Genomic DNA, 15357 nt, shown 5'->3' with positions numbered 1-15357 from the left:
GCCATATCAATCACCTCCTTGATGAAGGAGAGTTTCCCCATATCCTCAAGCAACAAATCGATACAATGTGTTGCACACGGAGTCCAGAACAATGTGCGGGATGTTGATTTGGGGTAGCATTGGATGTGTTCTACGCCTCAAATTTTGCAAGGAGGCTCAGGCACATGTATTCCAAAGAACCCAGAAAGCGTTTTTGGAAATTCCACCCAGAGGCAATCTTATTAAAATAATTAATATTTTTAATGGGACCCTAAGTCTAAACTTAGGAAATTAAAAATAGTAATGGGTATTAATCTAATTGTGGGTGTAACTTTTAAAAGAAGATGAGGATCAAGTTAAAATGGTCTTAGCCATTGATTAGTTTTTAATCTGGGCCGTTGAATGTCAACGAGAAGATTAGTTAAGGGAGCTTGAGGGTCATTTGGGAAACACACCAAGAGATCAAGAGATCGAATTTCTGAAGTGAGAAATTCTCAAGAGGAAGTTTTGATTGAGGATATTTCTTGTAGAGAGGGGTAGTGAGTATTTGGAAGAAGAAAGGTTTCCTGGGCCGGAGGATACAAGGTAGAGAGAGGTAGACGTTGTTCACGCAGTGCTGACACAGTGGCAGCGCAGGCCTTAGAGGGAAATCAAATTCCTGCTGAGGAAATCAAGTTTCGGTAGCCGGGAGTCGGGGTGTGAGACCTGGAGGTAGAGATTCAGATTTTCCAGTCAGCATAGGGCCCAGAGAAGGAGCAATGTGATACCGAGCAGGGGTGACGCAGGAATTGCGTGGGAGTGACACAATTCTACGTAGTGGGTACGTAGAGGCTCCAGTTTAGCGTGATCAGACTTAGATTCTCCCAGTGACAGGGTGAGATCATTTGACCATTCATTTTGTCCAATTTATCTCTGTATTGGATGACTAGTTGAGCATTTAAGAATTGTACTCAGATTTTTTCTTGCATAATAATAAAGCCCTCAGATTCGCTACACCAGTTTTCCCGCTTTGGGTTTTTTGGGGGATATTTGTCCAAAAATAACGGTGTCAATTGTGTTGTATTTTCTTTCTTGCTCAGTCTCTTGTTTCCGCATATAATTTAATTAAGTGAAGGCTGCAGCGTATGTATTACGATATTTGCTGTAGGAAACTGCAAGCAATTTGTTTAAAGAAATTTAACAAAAAGGAGTAATATCATCAGTTGTTGCAGTAGGGATTCCGGAAGAAGGAAGGTTTCTCGGGCTGGAGAGTAAAAAGCAAAGAGAGGGCAGAATGACGTCTAGAGAGAGGCAGACGCTGGCCACACAGTGGCAGTGCAGGCCTTAGAGGGAAATCGAATTCCATGCTGAGGAAATCGTGTTTTAGTAGCCTGAAGCTAGGGTGTGAGACTGGTAGGTAGAGATTCAGATTTTTCGACTAGCAGAGGGTCCAGAGAAGGAGCAGTGTGATACCCAACATGGGTGACGTAGGAACTGCGTGGGAGTGATGCAGTTCTGCGCAGAGGCTACGCAAAGGCTCCGGTTTAGCGTGATTAGACTTAGATTCTCCCAGTGATGGGGTGAGACCATTTCACCATTCATTTTGTCCAGTTTCTCTCTGTATCAGATTGCTAGTTGAGCATCCAGTAATTGTACTCAAATTTTCTCCTGCATAATAATAAAACCCTCAGATCTGCTGCACCAGTTTTCTTGCATTCAGTTTTTCAGGGACATTTGTCCAAAAATAACGGTGTCAATTGTATTGTGTTGTCTTTCTTGCTCAGTCTCTTGTTTCCGCATATAATTTAAATAGTGAATGTTGTAATTGTATTTACTTCGATATTTACCATAGAACACAATAAATAACTTGTATGGATTAACAAGTAGGAGAAGTAACATCAATTTGCTGTAGTAGGGATTCCAGGTTTAGGAATTTTCACACAGTGCCTCTCCATAAGCACCCTGCTGACAGACGCATAATTAGCTGCATTATTTGTTATGATTCACACCATATTCTGCACACCAGTCTCCTAGATGAACCAATCTAACAATTCACATATCATTGTTGCATCTTTTATATGTGCTGATGCATCCACTGATTTAATAAACATGGTACCTTTAGGAAAATGTACCAAGAAATTTAGAAGTGTCGTACCCTTCCTATTTGTCCAACCATCAGACATCATTGTGCATCCAGACACTTCCCATGTATGTTTCAACTCCGCCAATCTAGAGTTGATGTCCTGCTTTTCTGCTTGAAGGATTGGCCCTTGCAACTTCTCATATGTAGCAAATTTAGAAGGGTCCTACCCTTCCTATCTGTCCAACCATCAGATATCACTGTGCATCCAGACACTTCCCATGTATGTTTCAACTCCGCGAATTTAGAGTTGATGTCTTGCTTTTCTGCTTGAAAGATTGGCCCTTGCAACTCCTCATATGTAGCACTTTTGTACCCTGGGCCCACAACAACAATAAAATCACACATTGGCTACCAAAATGGATTGGTTTTTGTGATGTTGAGAGGTATGTCACTCCAGAAAAGACACCTCCCCATAACTCTATGTTAGGTTATGGTATGTTCTATGCTTATAACAGTTTACTTTTTTTTTCTTATTATATTCCACAGATTAGCATTCACATGTACATAAAGTAAAGTGCAGATAGAACATTAAACGATCGACAAAAAACAAGCCAAGACAAGAGACACAAGATGTGGCGGCTAGCCAGGGACAAACCCCACAATGTGTGGGGAAACCCTTTGATCAAATATTCTTTTATCTTCAATAATTCAGCAGAGAGAAATAGTACAATAAATCTGATTTATATCAGCGGTAGCAAACCCTAGATCAGCAGCATGAGCATTAGTGGCTTCATCGTCAAACTAGGGCAGATGATATCTCACAAACCGACTGTCGGATCGGCTTCATTCCACCACCAAAAGTTGCAGCTTCCAGAGGAGGTTCAGATGAACCTACAACGCAGTTTAGATGATGAGATCTTCTGGTCCACGCAGGTCAAACTTTACTTCTGCAGTTGCAGCTTCAGTTTCAGCAGCTTCCTTCAAACTAGGGCAGTCGATATCTTGCAAACCGTCCGTCAGATTGACTTGATTCCACCACCAAAAGTTGCAGCTTTTAGAGGAGGTTCAGATGAACCTATAGCGCAGTTCAGATGAGGAGATCTTTTGGTCCACGCAGGTCAAACTTTACTTCTGCAGTTGCAGCTTCAGTTTCAGCAGCTTCTGGCTTCACATGTGTGAGAGAGAGACCCTTTTCTGTGCAGTAGAGAGAGAGAGAGAGATGTGATGAGATGAGTGAGTGCAAATGAGGAAAAGTCCTCTTGTATTTATACACAAATGATGATGTTTGAATAGATGTGACTGTTGGGCTTCTGAGCCTACATGAGTTGTAGGTCGGCTTGATAATAATTCCATAATCAAAATAAATTCATATCTCCATGAATACTTATCGGAATCGGATGATTTTTATATCAATCTTACACCTCTCGACGAGAGGAATATAATAAAAATATTATCAGCCATGAATAAGATGACCCACATGAAGTTTGGCCCTAGTTGCCAATTTTAACACTCCCTCTCAACTAGGGAGAACTTCATCTGCAATCTGTCTATCGGTCGTTACTATTCATCCATCAAATGCACTGCCCTGTATAGCCTAACCCTTGCCCTGCTCTGCTCTATTCTGCCTGTTCTGCTTTGTCTTGTTCTGCCCTGTACTGATCTGTATTGTTCTGCTCTGTTCTGCTCTGCTCTTGCATTGTTATGTTCTGCTCTGCTTTTGTCCGAATTATGAAGAAGAAGAAATGATCGAGGATGTATCATACAGACTCAAAGTTAGTCTTAGAGTATGTACCATTGGTCCCAGAGCAGTCTCAACCGACCCGAAGTTAGCGTCATAGTATGTACAACTGCTACCATTGGTCCCAGACCAGTAACACCCTCCACTGACTCAAAGTCAGTCTCAGAGTGCGTACCACTGGTCCCAAACCAGTCTCAACCGACCCGAAGTCAGTGTCATAGAATGTACCACTCCTACCACTGGTCCTAGACCAGTATCATTGATCCCAGATCAATGGAGGTCATCCTAGCGTAGGGAGTACGGTAGATACAATGATGCGTCCATCGGTACTACTATGATCCCTAACTTCATTTCCCTGCTCATTGATCAGATGAGAGGTACTTCCCATGAGTCCCAGACTGCATGGGTAGGATGCCTCGACAGGAGAACTAATCAATCCTTTCCTCACAGGAGAACACATCAATCCTGCTACAATCGCCATGGAGAACACATCAATCCAGGCCGCCATGAAGAACACATCAATCCAGTCCTCACAGGAGAACACATCAATCCTGCTACAATCGCCATGGAGAACACATCAATCCAGGCCTCACAAGAGAACACATCAATCCTGCTACAATTGCCATGGGGAACACATCAATCCACGCCTCACAGGAGAACACATCAATCCTGCTACAATCGTCATGGAGAACACATCAATCGAGACCTCACAGGAGAACTAATCATCCTGCTACACAGGAGAGCAAATCATCCTGTTCCACAAGAGAGCGAATCATCTTGTCCCACAAGAGAGCGAATCATCTTGTTCCAGTGCGCACCACCAGGGGAGGGTGAGTCACCCTGTGGTCGTATGTTGCTCCAGTAAGAACCACAAGCCCTCAGAGCTCCCAGAGCTCAATGCATGCAACATGCAGGACCCTTGTACAAGGGTTTCTTGACAACTCCAAGTCGTTTGGGAAAATCATAGATTAGATCTTTCCTCGGCGCTTTGACAAGGTGTATCGACCTGTACATCATCTTAATGCGATGGAGCCTCCTTGCTCATCGACTTACCATATCCCAGATGATGCCTATCTGTTGGAGTAATCGATGAATATAGGATTCCTCAGTAATCGAATCCCACCTCTGGTTGTTACAGAGAATCACAGTGGTATGTGTTCAAATAGCTCATTGAAGAGCTTTCCCAACTAGGCAGCTTCATACGAGATCATACTCGTAGATATGTATCTGGTCTCGGCGATGCTTATGGCAACCGACTTCTACTTCCTGCTCATCCATTATATCGAAGCAACATCCAAAGAGAAACAACACTAAAAGTGCTCCAGTGATCCTCCACACTACCTGCCTAATTAGCATTCAAATAATCATGCAGTTTCATATTTCCGGTGGTGTATCTCAATCCATGAGAGATTGTGTCCTGAAGACATCTCAGAAGATTCTTGGAACCAATCTAGTGAAGCTCAACCAAATATGAGCTCACAATGCTAACTGCAAAACATATGTTCGGATGGAGGTTCACCAAGAACATCAACGCGAATGAGTTTTTGAAACTCAGAGACATTTCCCAAATCTGGTCTGACATCACTACCATATAACTTCTGAAAGTTAAGATCCTCGAGGTAGTCACAGGCTTGCAGTCCATCACACCAAATCTTTTCAGAATCTTCACCACATATTTTCCTTGAGATAGGAAAATTTCCCTTGGCTTCTGCCACATTTCAAGTCCTTGGTTCTTCATTTCAAATTCAGAAGCCAACTCCCTCTTACATTTGTGAATGAGAGGGTATGCACCTATTAGAAAGAGGTCATCCATGTACAACACCAGTCTGAGAGGTTTGTCATCTTCAACCTTAAAGTAAAGGTTAGGATCGGCTTCACTCCTAGTGAATCCCAGCTTCATCAAGTAGCTATCGATCCTCTCATACCATTCTTGGGGTGCTTGCTTCAGCCCATAGAGAGCCTTATTCAACCTGCATACATGAGATTTTCAATCATAAATCTCAAATCCTTCGGGTTGCTCCACATAGACCTCTTCTTTGATCGAACTGTGTAAGAACGCAGTCTTGACATCCATTTGATGTAGGTTCCATCCTTGTGAAGCCACAAGGGCTATGATCAAGCGGATGGTCGTATATCTGGCAATAGGTGCAAATATCATAGTCTATACCTTTCTTCTGGGAGAAACCACAAGCAACAAAACGAGCCTTATACTTTTCCGTACTTCCATCTACTGCATGCTTTATCTTGTAAAGCCATTTGGAAGTAACAACTGTCTTGTCCAGTGGTCTGGGAACTACTTCCCAGACATCATTCTCCATAATAGACTCATATTCTTTGGTCATAGCATCCTTCCATACTTGGTGCTTGATGGCATCTGAGAATGATGAAGGCTCATTTTGTAATATCGTGCTCGTAATGGTCAGGTATACCTGATACCTGTTAGGTTTCTTACTTTCACGGAAGGTTCGTCGGGGTGCAGCATGTCCTTCAGCATCATCAAGTATCCCCCTAAGCCATGAAGGCCTCTTCCTAGAAGAGGAAGGCTTAGGTGGATATGGGTTCCTCCACATCAGGCATTGTTACATCATCTACCCATAGAGACAGCTTCCACAATCGTACAGTTCTTCCTTTCCGCCAGACCATTCTGCTTAGGAGTATGTGGTGTAGTAGTCTCCCTCTTAATGCCAACCTCAGATATGCCTGAGTGAACCAACTGTAATATATCAGAGGTCTTGCTTTGGCTTGAGGGGAATGGTCCCCTTTTGAGCTTTCCTTCGGCACATCCTGGACATACACCTTCTTTCTCTACTTGGAATTCGGGCATCCCTGTCACCATTTGTCTTACACCGAGTAGAGCTTTATAATGAAGGTGGGCAAACCTCTGATGCCAAAGTTCGGACTAAAGAGATGTGTCATAAGACATGACACCTAGCGGACTTCCATCGACCTGATATAATGAATCAACACGAAACCCAAGAGTAAAGGCATCTTTAACATTATTTTTCGATACACGTACCTTGCCATCGTTGAAGGTTACCTTGTAGCCTTTGTCTTCCATTGCCGAGATGGACACCAGGTTCTTTTGATGGTTAGGTGTATTTAATATATCCTAGAATTTCTAGCCTTCTTGAATGCTTGTCCTCTTCCTTGATTCCCAGCTCTCCTCTTACCTTTGCTATTGAATTTGTCATTCCTTTGATTGCCATCAGAGGGATTTTGATCATCGTCCTGGTGTGAGTCCTTTCTATCAGGGCACTCCCTTGCATAGTGACCTACTTTATCGCAGATGTAACATCATCCTTTTCTTCCACCCTTAGGTCTAGCCTTTCCTTTTGATTTAGTCCCGAAATTATTTCTTTTCTTAGCATGAGAAGAAAAGGCAGCAGGAGGACCTTTAGGCATGGGCATTTCTTGCTCTTCTACCCTTTTTTCTTCTTGAATGCATCTAGCCATTAATTCCTTGAATCCAGGAATTTACATGATTGTTCAGAAGAGTAGTCCTGAACACGTACCATTCGGATGGTAATCCTCTAAGAGTCGTGAGTGCCATTTCCCTATCAGTAATAGTCTCCCCAATAGATAGGAGATCGTTTTTGATCTCGGTGATTCTTAAGAAGTATGCTTACATATTCTCATCTTTACCCTTCTTGATTTCCCTAAGCTTATTTCTAAGAAAAAAAATAGATTTGCATCATCGACTTTAAATAAACTCACCTGTCTATCGTAGATTTCCTTGGAGGTGTTCAGATCAGAGATGTAGGCCACCAAGTGCTTGTCGATAGAGTCCTGGATGATCTTCTTTGTTTTGACTTCTCCGGTTTTCCATTTGTACCTAGCAGCAGTGGACGCATTTGATGGAGGCTCAACAATATTGCCTCTTACATGGTCCAACACTCCTTGATCTTCTAGGGTTAGATCGATAGACATCTTCCATCTGTGATAGTCAGCTTTCTCATGGAGCTTGTCTTCGACAGGAAAGAGTGTTGAGGACCCCATAGTTCTTTTAGGATAGCCTTGCCAATCTTCTCTTCGGTGATTGCTCTTGCTCTTGCTCGGGCTTTGTCTTCACCTCAGCTCTGATACCATGTTAGGTTATGGTATGTTCTATGCTTATAAAAGTTTACTTCTTTTTCTTATTATATTCCACAGATTAGCAATCACATGTACATAAGGTAAAGTGCAGATAGAACATTAAACGATCGACAGAAAACAAGCCAAGACAAGAGACACAAGATGTGGCGGCTAGCCGGGGACAAACCACACAATGTGTGGGGAAACCCTTTGATCAAATCTTCTTTTATCTTCAATAATTCAGCAGAGAGAAATGGTACAATAATTCTGATTTATATCAGCAGTAGCAAACCATAGATCAGCAGCATCAGCATTAGCGGCTTCATCGCAAACTAGGGCAGACGATATCTCACAAATCGACCGTCGGATTGGCTTGATTCCACCACCAAAACTTGCAGCTTCCAGAGGAGGTTCAGATGAACCTACAACACAGTTCAGATGAGGAGATCTTCTAGTCCACGCAGGTCAAACTTCACTTCTATAGTTGTGGCTTCAATTTCAGCAACTTCCTTCAAACTAGGGCAGTCGATATCTTGCAAACCGTCCGTTGGATTGACTTGATTCCACCACCAAAAGTTGCGGCTTTCAGAGGAGGTTTAGATGAACCTACAGTGCAGTTCAGATGAGGAGATCTTCTGGTCCACGCAGGTCAAACTTTACTTCTGCAGTTGCAACTTCAATTTCAGCAGCTTTCGGCTTCACGTGTAAGAGAGAGACCTTTTTCTGCGCAGTAGAGAAGAGACTCTTTTCTGCGCAGTAGAGAGAAAGAGAGAGAGATGTGATGAGATGAGTGAGTGCAAATGAGGAAAACTCCTCTTGTATTTATACACAAATGATGATGTTTGAATAGATGCGACTGTTGGGCTTCTGAGCTTACATGAGTTGTAGGTAGGCTTGATAATGATTCCATAATCAAAATAAATTCATATCTCCATGAATACTTATTGGAATCGGATGATCTTTATATCAATCTTACACCTCTCGACGAGAGGAATCTAATAAAAATATTATCAGCCATGAATAAGATGACCCACATGAAGTTTGGCCCTAGTTGCCAATTTTAACACTCTATCTGCTTCTTGCTTCTCCCTTTTTTTAACAACTGATTTTATGGAAGGTTGTGCCCCATGTCCTGTTCATGGAACCAAAAATGATGACCTCCTACTCCTAGTAACATTAGCACTACCAGGTGACGGTGTGGAGTTCCTCCCACTACCCTCAGCCTCAAAATCAGAAAAAGGTATCTCGAAAGATCTATCTGCACGTTTAGCCTTGTTTCTTTCTGCCTCTTCCTTCTTTTTGTCTTTTTCATCAATTGCTTTAAGATCTTTTTGTATAAGCTCCGCACTAGAAATCGTACAAAGCCCAACATCATGTCCAGGGAGTCTAGCCGGATGGTCTTTCAATTGCATAACTCCTCTTTTCATGTTGGTCCCACACAATTTGCATGATAGATATGCCTGATTTGTCCCGCCATCAGGCTCCCCATACTCCCAAAATGGGTCCAAGGCTTTTGGCATATTTGTAGTGAACTAATTCAAACCCATGGCACCGAAAAAACAAAAAATTGGCTTTAAACACCCATACACAAAAAGGAATAAGTAACGACCACCTCATTTTAAAAAATATTTTTTTTACTACATTATTTGCAATGTGAATGAAAAATGGCAATAAGAGGGTGTCATGTCCCTTCTCAAATACATTTGTAACAGGGTGTTGCTACACAATTTTGCACAATTTTGGCTAAGAAAGAGAAGCGATCAATTTCGACTTAGGGACTTAGGAGGCAATTCGACTTTATTTGGTTGGTAGCGGAATGTAGGGGCCACCCACATGGGAGTTCGAATTGGCCCATTCAAATAGCTTGGAGGGAAAGTCGAATAGGTGGATTAAGGGGTCCACATGAGGCTAGGGAGGTCCAAGGAGTTATAAGGAGGGAGAAACTCTCATTTTGGATTCATTCTTACACCTTGCAATCAAAATTACTTGACTATTCGCTTTGCTGTTTAGCTGAGTCAATCGACTGTTTAGCCACGAATCTCTCAAGTGGGAGATTCAACCTCTAATTCAAGGGACCATCTGTGTCCGCCCTAGAGAGGCAGTTCCATAAGTATTTCAGGAGTTCCGGGAGTGTGTTACAGCACTACCATTTAGCCACAACAGGGAGTGTGTATTTCTGGCTAGTTGGAGAATACGCAGGGGTAGTTTGGAGCTATCAGTGATCAATCATTTGCCGAGAGAGTTAGAGGATTGGGAGAGAAGTAAAGGGCCAACCTTTCTTGTGAGTTTTGGAGCCAGTAGAGCCAGCATCCCAGCAGATCGAATTACTGGGCTTGGGGACAACGCAAAGGGTCAATCCAACAATTTCGTGGAGCTAAGGAGCAGGTTCCATGGGCAAGAAGCCCATCCAGGAAGTCAGGGGATTGATTGCAGAGGTCAACCCAACACTTCGGGTCCATTTCCTGAGGATTTACTGGTAGATTCCAGCAGGCTGAGTTTTGCAGTTGCAGCTGAAGCTGGGCTCCAAGGGGATCGAATTTCCGAAGTCTAAACCAATCAAATTCCTTTCTAGGTTTTTTTCTTGGTTTTGGGCAAAGATCACACTCCTAATTTTATATAATTTTCTGGGCAGATCTAAGGGGTCAAATATGGGTCCCAATTGAGCCAGCAACTAGAGGAGCCAAGGGGAATTTGGGCCAAAATTTCGAGGTCAACATTTGGCCAATTCCTTCATGGGTTTTTCTGGGTTTAGGCCAAGGAGCAAGGAGTTGGAATCTCATAATTTTCTGAGCACGGGAGGCAATGATTCCTACCCTTTCGAAGTCAACAGACAGAACAATTTTCTGGAGCAGCGCAGTTCAATTTGGTGCAGCAGTTGTAGCAGCGTTCAGTTCAACATTTTGTCACATGGGTTTTGTCATGCTTGCCCATTGAGACAAACCCAGTTGCACCATTCTATTTTACTATTGTATTTCCTCTCGAAGAAGTAATAAAATGGCTCAACAATTCTCTATTTTCTAGTGTTTCCATAGGTGCTTAATGTATATTTCGTTTTTTTGATTGCTGGATTGTTTGCGTGCTTTGTATATCATTTATATTCCTGTTTAGGAACATTACAGAGGGTACATAAGAAATTTGAAAAAGGAAATGAAGCTTGCTGTCCAAATATGGAGAAAACCCTTGCATTGGCTCATGGGTATGAAAATCATAGGAAATGGAAAAAAAACAAAGAAGCAACACGTTGATAGGCAAAGAGGCAAGCAAGCATAACTCTGAATCTATGAAAAAATCATTAACATAGGGGTTTTTAATAACATACCTGTTAATGGAAGAAATGAAATTTGTCTCACTGTTCTTCAATCTTTGATCCACAAAAATTTCTTAGTTGGTGGTGATAATGGTTGTTTGATCCTCAATCTCTCCTTGACAACCACCACAAAGCTCTTCCCCTTCCTTCTCCAAGACTCAAAAACCAAAATGAGCAAATGAAATGACCAAAATTGCTTTTTCTAGCCGCACCCAGCCTACCTGGCGATTTTTTGGGTCGTCGCGCGATATTTCAGAAATATCGCGATATTTTTCAGGCAAGGAAATATCGCATTATTTTCTCGGCGATATTTCGGGTTGCCAAAAATATCGCGATATATCCGAATATCGTCGATATTATCGACAATGATAGATATGACTTTGATAGCATGGCAGCTTAGACAGTGAGATTGTATAAGAAATAAATTTCAATAAAAAGAATTATAGGCTGATCTAGTCAAGGAGGAATTGACGAAGATAAATAGAGAACAAGTGCACCTCATTAAAATCTTACCTTTTTTTTCTTAGATCTAAAATCTAGTTGTTGAACTTCTATTCATTGTGTATTATCCATTAATCTCAAATATGTCGTATGTCCTCAACTATGGCTTCTACTTTGTATGTTTTATAAATTTAACATCTATCTCTCCAATATGATTTTTCATATTGAAAAATGTAGGAAATCTAAAGTATATTCGAAATTGTCAAGCAATATTGTTTAAAAAGCATTTTTAGCTGAAGACTTTGATTTATGTGACAGGGAACTGCGGGAGTTGCTATTGCAGGTCTCCTAGGAGCTGTAAGAGCACAAGGCCGACCAATATCAGACTTTGCAAAGCAAAAGATTGTTGTTGCTGGTGCAGGAAGGTAAGATGCCACCCTACAATGTGTTCATCATGTGTGAAGTTTAGAGTTCTTTCTAGTGATCTCTGTTGACTATATTTAGCTCTGGATATGCCATGTTAGGGAGATTGCTTTCAGTCTTTTGAAGAGTGTTAGAAACCCAGAATGCCAAGCATCTGCCCAATTATTATCAAAGATTAATTTTTAAGGGCCAAATTCAGGATATAACTTTCTTTTAAACTTCCAATTAGCATTCTAGTTTATATAGGCTTTTGAAGTGTTTTATTCTCAGTATATTGAATCGCCTCAAGTTGAACATTACTTTAAAATGTATATGTACTCATATTCTGGGCTGTTCACCTACTGCACTTTCGAGTCTCTCCTTTTGAAATCTTGAAGTAAATTTGAAATTTTTTAGTAAATTTGGTTGCATGTATACATGTGATATTATGCATCTTACTTTTATATCTTGGACCACTTTATTTCAGTGCAGGAATAGGAGTCCTGAATGCTGCCAGTAAAGCAATGGCGAGATTTTTAGGTGGTACAGAATCTGCCTTGGAACGTGCAAGGTACCAGTTCTGGGTAGTTGATGCAATGGTGAGCATTTCATAACATTTCTAAGGCTATTTTGAAGATCTTATTCCGTTTCTTTGTTGGATTAGAATTTGTAATATTATGCATTTGTCACATAGTTTTTAATCCATTTAGCCATTTTCAGCTTCTGTGGGCAACCACCATATTTCCGAATTACTTGCCTCTTGAAAAGTTAACTTCTAACAATCTTCTTGTAATATTGAGTCTTGGCTTTATTTTATCTGAGATTAGACACAAGTACATTAGTTAGAATCTTGAGGACATGAGGCTACAGCTGGTACATGTAAGGCATACTATCTTTTCCTTCATATTGCTTTCATTACACCATGGAATGTTGACCTTTATCATATCCATACTAGGTATATGGCTGGGCTGTACAACTTAAATTTTGACAATACCACTTTAAACAACATCCTGGGTTTTTTCCATGTAACCAAGCACCGTACCCTCCATCCTGTAGGCAAGGATAAAAATTCTTCAGGGCTCAAGGCCATTCAACAATAAAGCTCGAAGCCATTACAACAATATACTTGATATGAGATCAATATGTCATTCGCAGAAATTGAACATTGATGGGGAGTGTAACAATGATTGCTCCCAACCACTTGAGATAAACCCAATTGACAAACAACATTTGGGGCTTTATAGCACAATTTTTTTATTTTTATTTTTTATCTATCCTCTATGTTGCAGGAAACCCCTATTCTGGCTTATGTCCTAGTCCCTAGAACACCTGGAAATGCAGAAACCAGGACAAAACATCATGGAAATGCTGCTGGCCAAAATGTGTGGCATTTCCATATTTAGAAATGCTGTATGGTACAGGTAGTGGTGTTTTCATGCCATTTCAGCAAGTTCAGGCTATGTTTCAGTCATTTATTTTGCTTCTTTGTGGGTGTGTACAAGTGCCCATGAGTGGCATTGGATCATTAGAAGTACCCTAAAAACACTTAATATAATGGCTAATGAAGACCTATAATGGCTTTGTAATGTTCCAAACTAGGGAAAATAGTGCTATGCAAAGTGGACAATAAAAATAACACCATAAAATTAAATCAGACCATCCAACCACAAAATTGGCAACCAAACTGCGCTCTCTACTCATTTTATTAAATGGAAAGAGTTGTACAGCAAGGTGCTTGAATGCGTGCACCTAGTCTTGCTCTAGGAAAGCTAGCAAAAGCCCAAAATGAACAATGGAACACCCTCCTCAAATCTGCTGGTAATCCGGCCCAAGAGCCGCGTTGTTGCTGCCCAGAAAGGTGTCGCTGCCTTAAATGATCTGTTGTTAGAGCCTTCCCTGTTGCTCAGAAAATTCTAGGAAATTAATCCCAGCCTCTACGCAAGAAACCCAGAATAACCCACGAAGGAATTGGCCAAATGCTGAATTCAGAATTTTGCCCAAATTTGCCTTAGCTCCTCTAGCTGCTGGCTGAATTGGGACCTCTGTTTGACCTGTCAGATCTACCCAAAAAATTCTATAAAATCAGAAGTGTGATCCTTGCCCAAAACCCAGAAAAACCCAGAAAGGGTTTTCCTTGGTTCCAACCTTCAAAATTGACCCTTCATAGCTTGGCCCTCCTTCAATTTCAAATTTTGTCGCTGTGACTGATCCTATCAATCTCTGCTCTCCCAACTCTAGCAATCCTCCTCAAATGGCCCTCCAAATGATCTCCCAGCACTCCAGCTCCAATATCCTCCAGATGGTGTTGCCCCAAAGAGTCTCACTCCAATCACCTGCACAATCCCCACATTGTTGTAAATATCCCTGCTGTTGGTACTCGACTTATAGCTGTTGTAACTCGTCTACCTACTATTGCTATGAACTGTGATGAAGAACAACTCCCTCCTAGGGCTGGCACTCGAAGTCCACCGAAGCAAGAGTTGAGATCTTCACTCAGAGACACTTGTGTGCTAAACAACACAGTAACCCGGCTAAGCAGCTCAAGCAACTAAGATTGAGTTCAATATGTCAAAAGATAATATGCTGAAATGAGGAGAGTTGCCTTATATAGATTTCGTGGAACACTTTTCCCTCCATTTTCCTTCCATCGTGGGTCCTTCACTTAACCATCGAATTCCCCTCCATGCAAATCAAATTAGGGAATGCGTATTCTCCTTGTGTGGGTGGCCCCCACATACAAATTAACCACATTGAAATAAATTCTACTAAGTCTAGCCTCCTAATAAAATTGAATGGGCCCCATCACCTCTAAAATCGGCCCCAAAAAGTAGAAATTAATCTTGGTCCGAAATAATTTAGGAAGGGACATTATAGTTCTCCCCTCCCAAATGTTGCTTGTCCCCAAGCAACTTCAGTGCTGGATGCTCAAGTATGTGCTCACCCTCCCAAGTAGCATCCTCATCCGGCAAGCTCCTCCAATGCACCAAAAATCGCTTGTCCTCAAGCAATGCCTGAGCAAGCATCCTCTCTAACTGCTGCTCCCCACTGTCACTGCAAAATGTGCCAGGGTCCTAGATGTGCCACTAGATCATGCCTGACCTCTGCACTGTCCTGATATGAAAGAATCCTTCAATACCAGGATCCCAGGCCATCCTGTCCAACATGAAGCTCCCCTCGCTCCACTCATTATCCTGCCCAGTGCAAGTACCAGAAGTCCCCTACTCCATCAGTGACTCGCTAAAGCCCAATGGAAGATCTGTATGATCTCCCCCTACAGTAGACAACACTTCCCTAAAGGTTATTGAGTTGTGAAGAGCTGTGATGCCCTAGTTCTTTGCATGTCCTAGAGTGGTGCCA

The 15357-nt window shown here is 41.8% G+C and overlaps 1 protein-coding gene across 1 annotated transcript in view; it reads left to right on the top strand.

Annotated features, from left to right (window-relative positions):
• Positions 1-15357, top strand: part of LOC149239239 (NAD-dependent malic enzyme, mitochondrial-like) — a 458929-nt gene that overhangs the window by 292057 nt on the left and 151515 nt on the right. Inside the window, exons 9-10 of the mRNA XM_089373356.1 lie at positions 11917-12023; positions 12488-12599. Of these exons, the coding sequence (XP_089229482.1) occupies positions 11917-12023; positions 12488-12599 (219 nt within the window). The remainder of the gene's footprint in view (positions 1-11916; positions 12024-12487; positions 12600-15357) is intronic.

The sequence above is a fragment of the Pinus tabuliformis genome, chromosome 8 (assembly GCF_031772625.1).
Source record: "Pinus tabuliformis cultivar Carrire ecotype Pingquan chromosome 8, CPIR1, whole genome shotgun sequence".
NCBI classification, from domain to species: domain Eukaryota; kingdom Viridiplantae; phylum Streptophyta; class Pinopsida; order Pinales; family Pinaceae; genus Pinus; species Pinus tabuliformis.
This window is presented reverse-complemented; position numbering and strand designations above follow the sequence as displayed.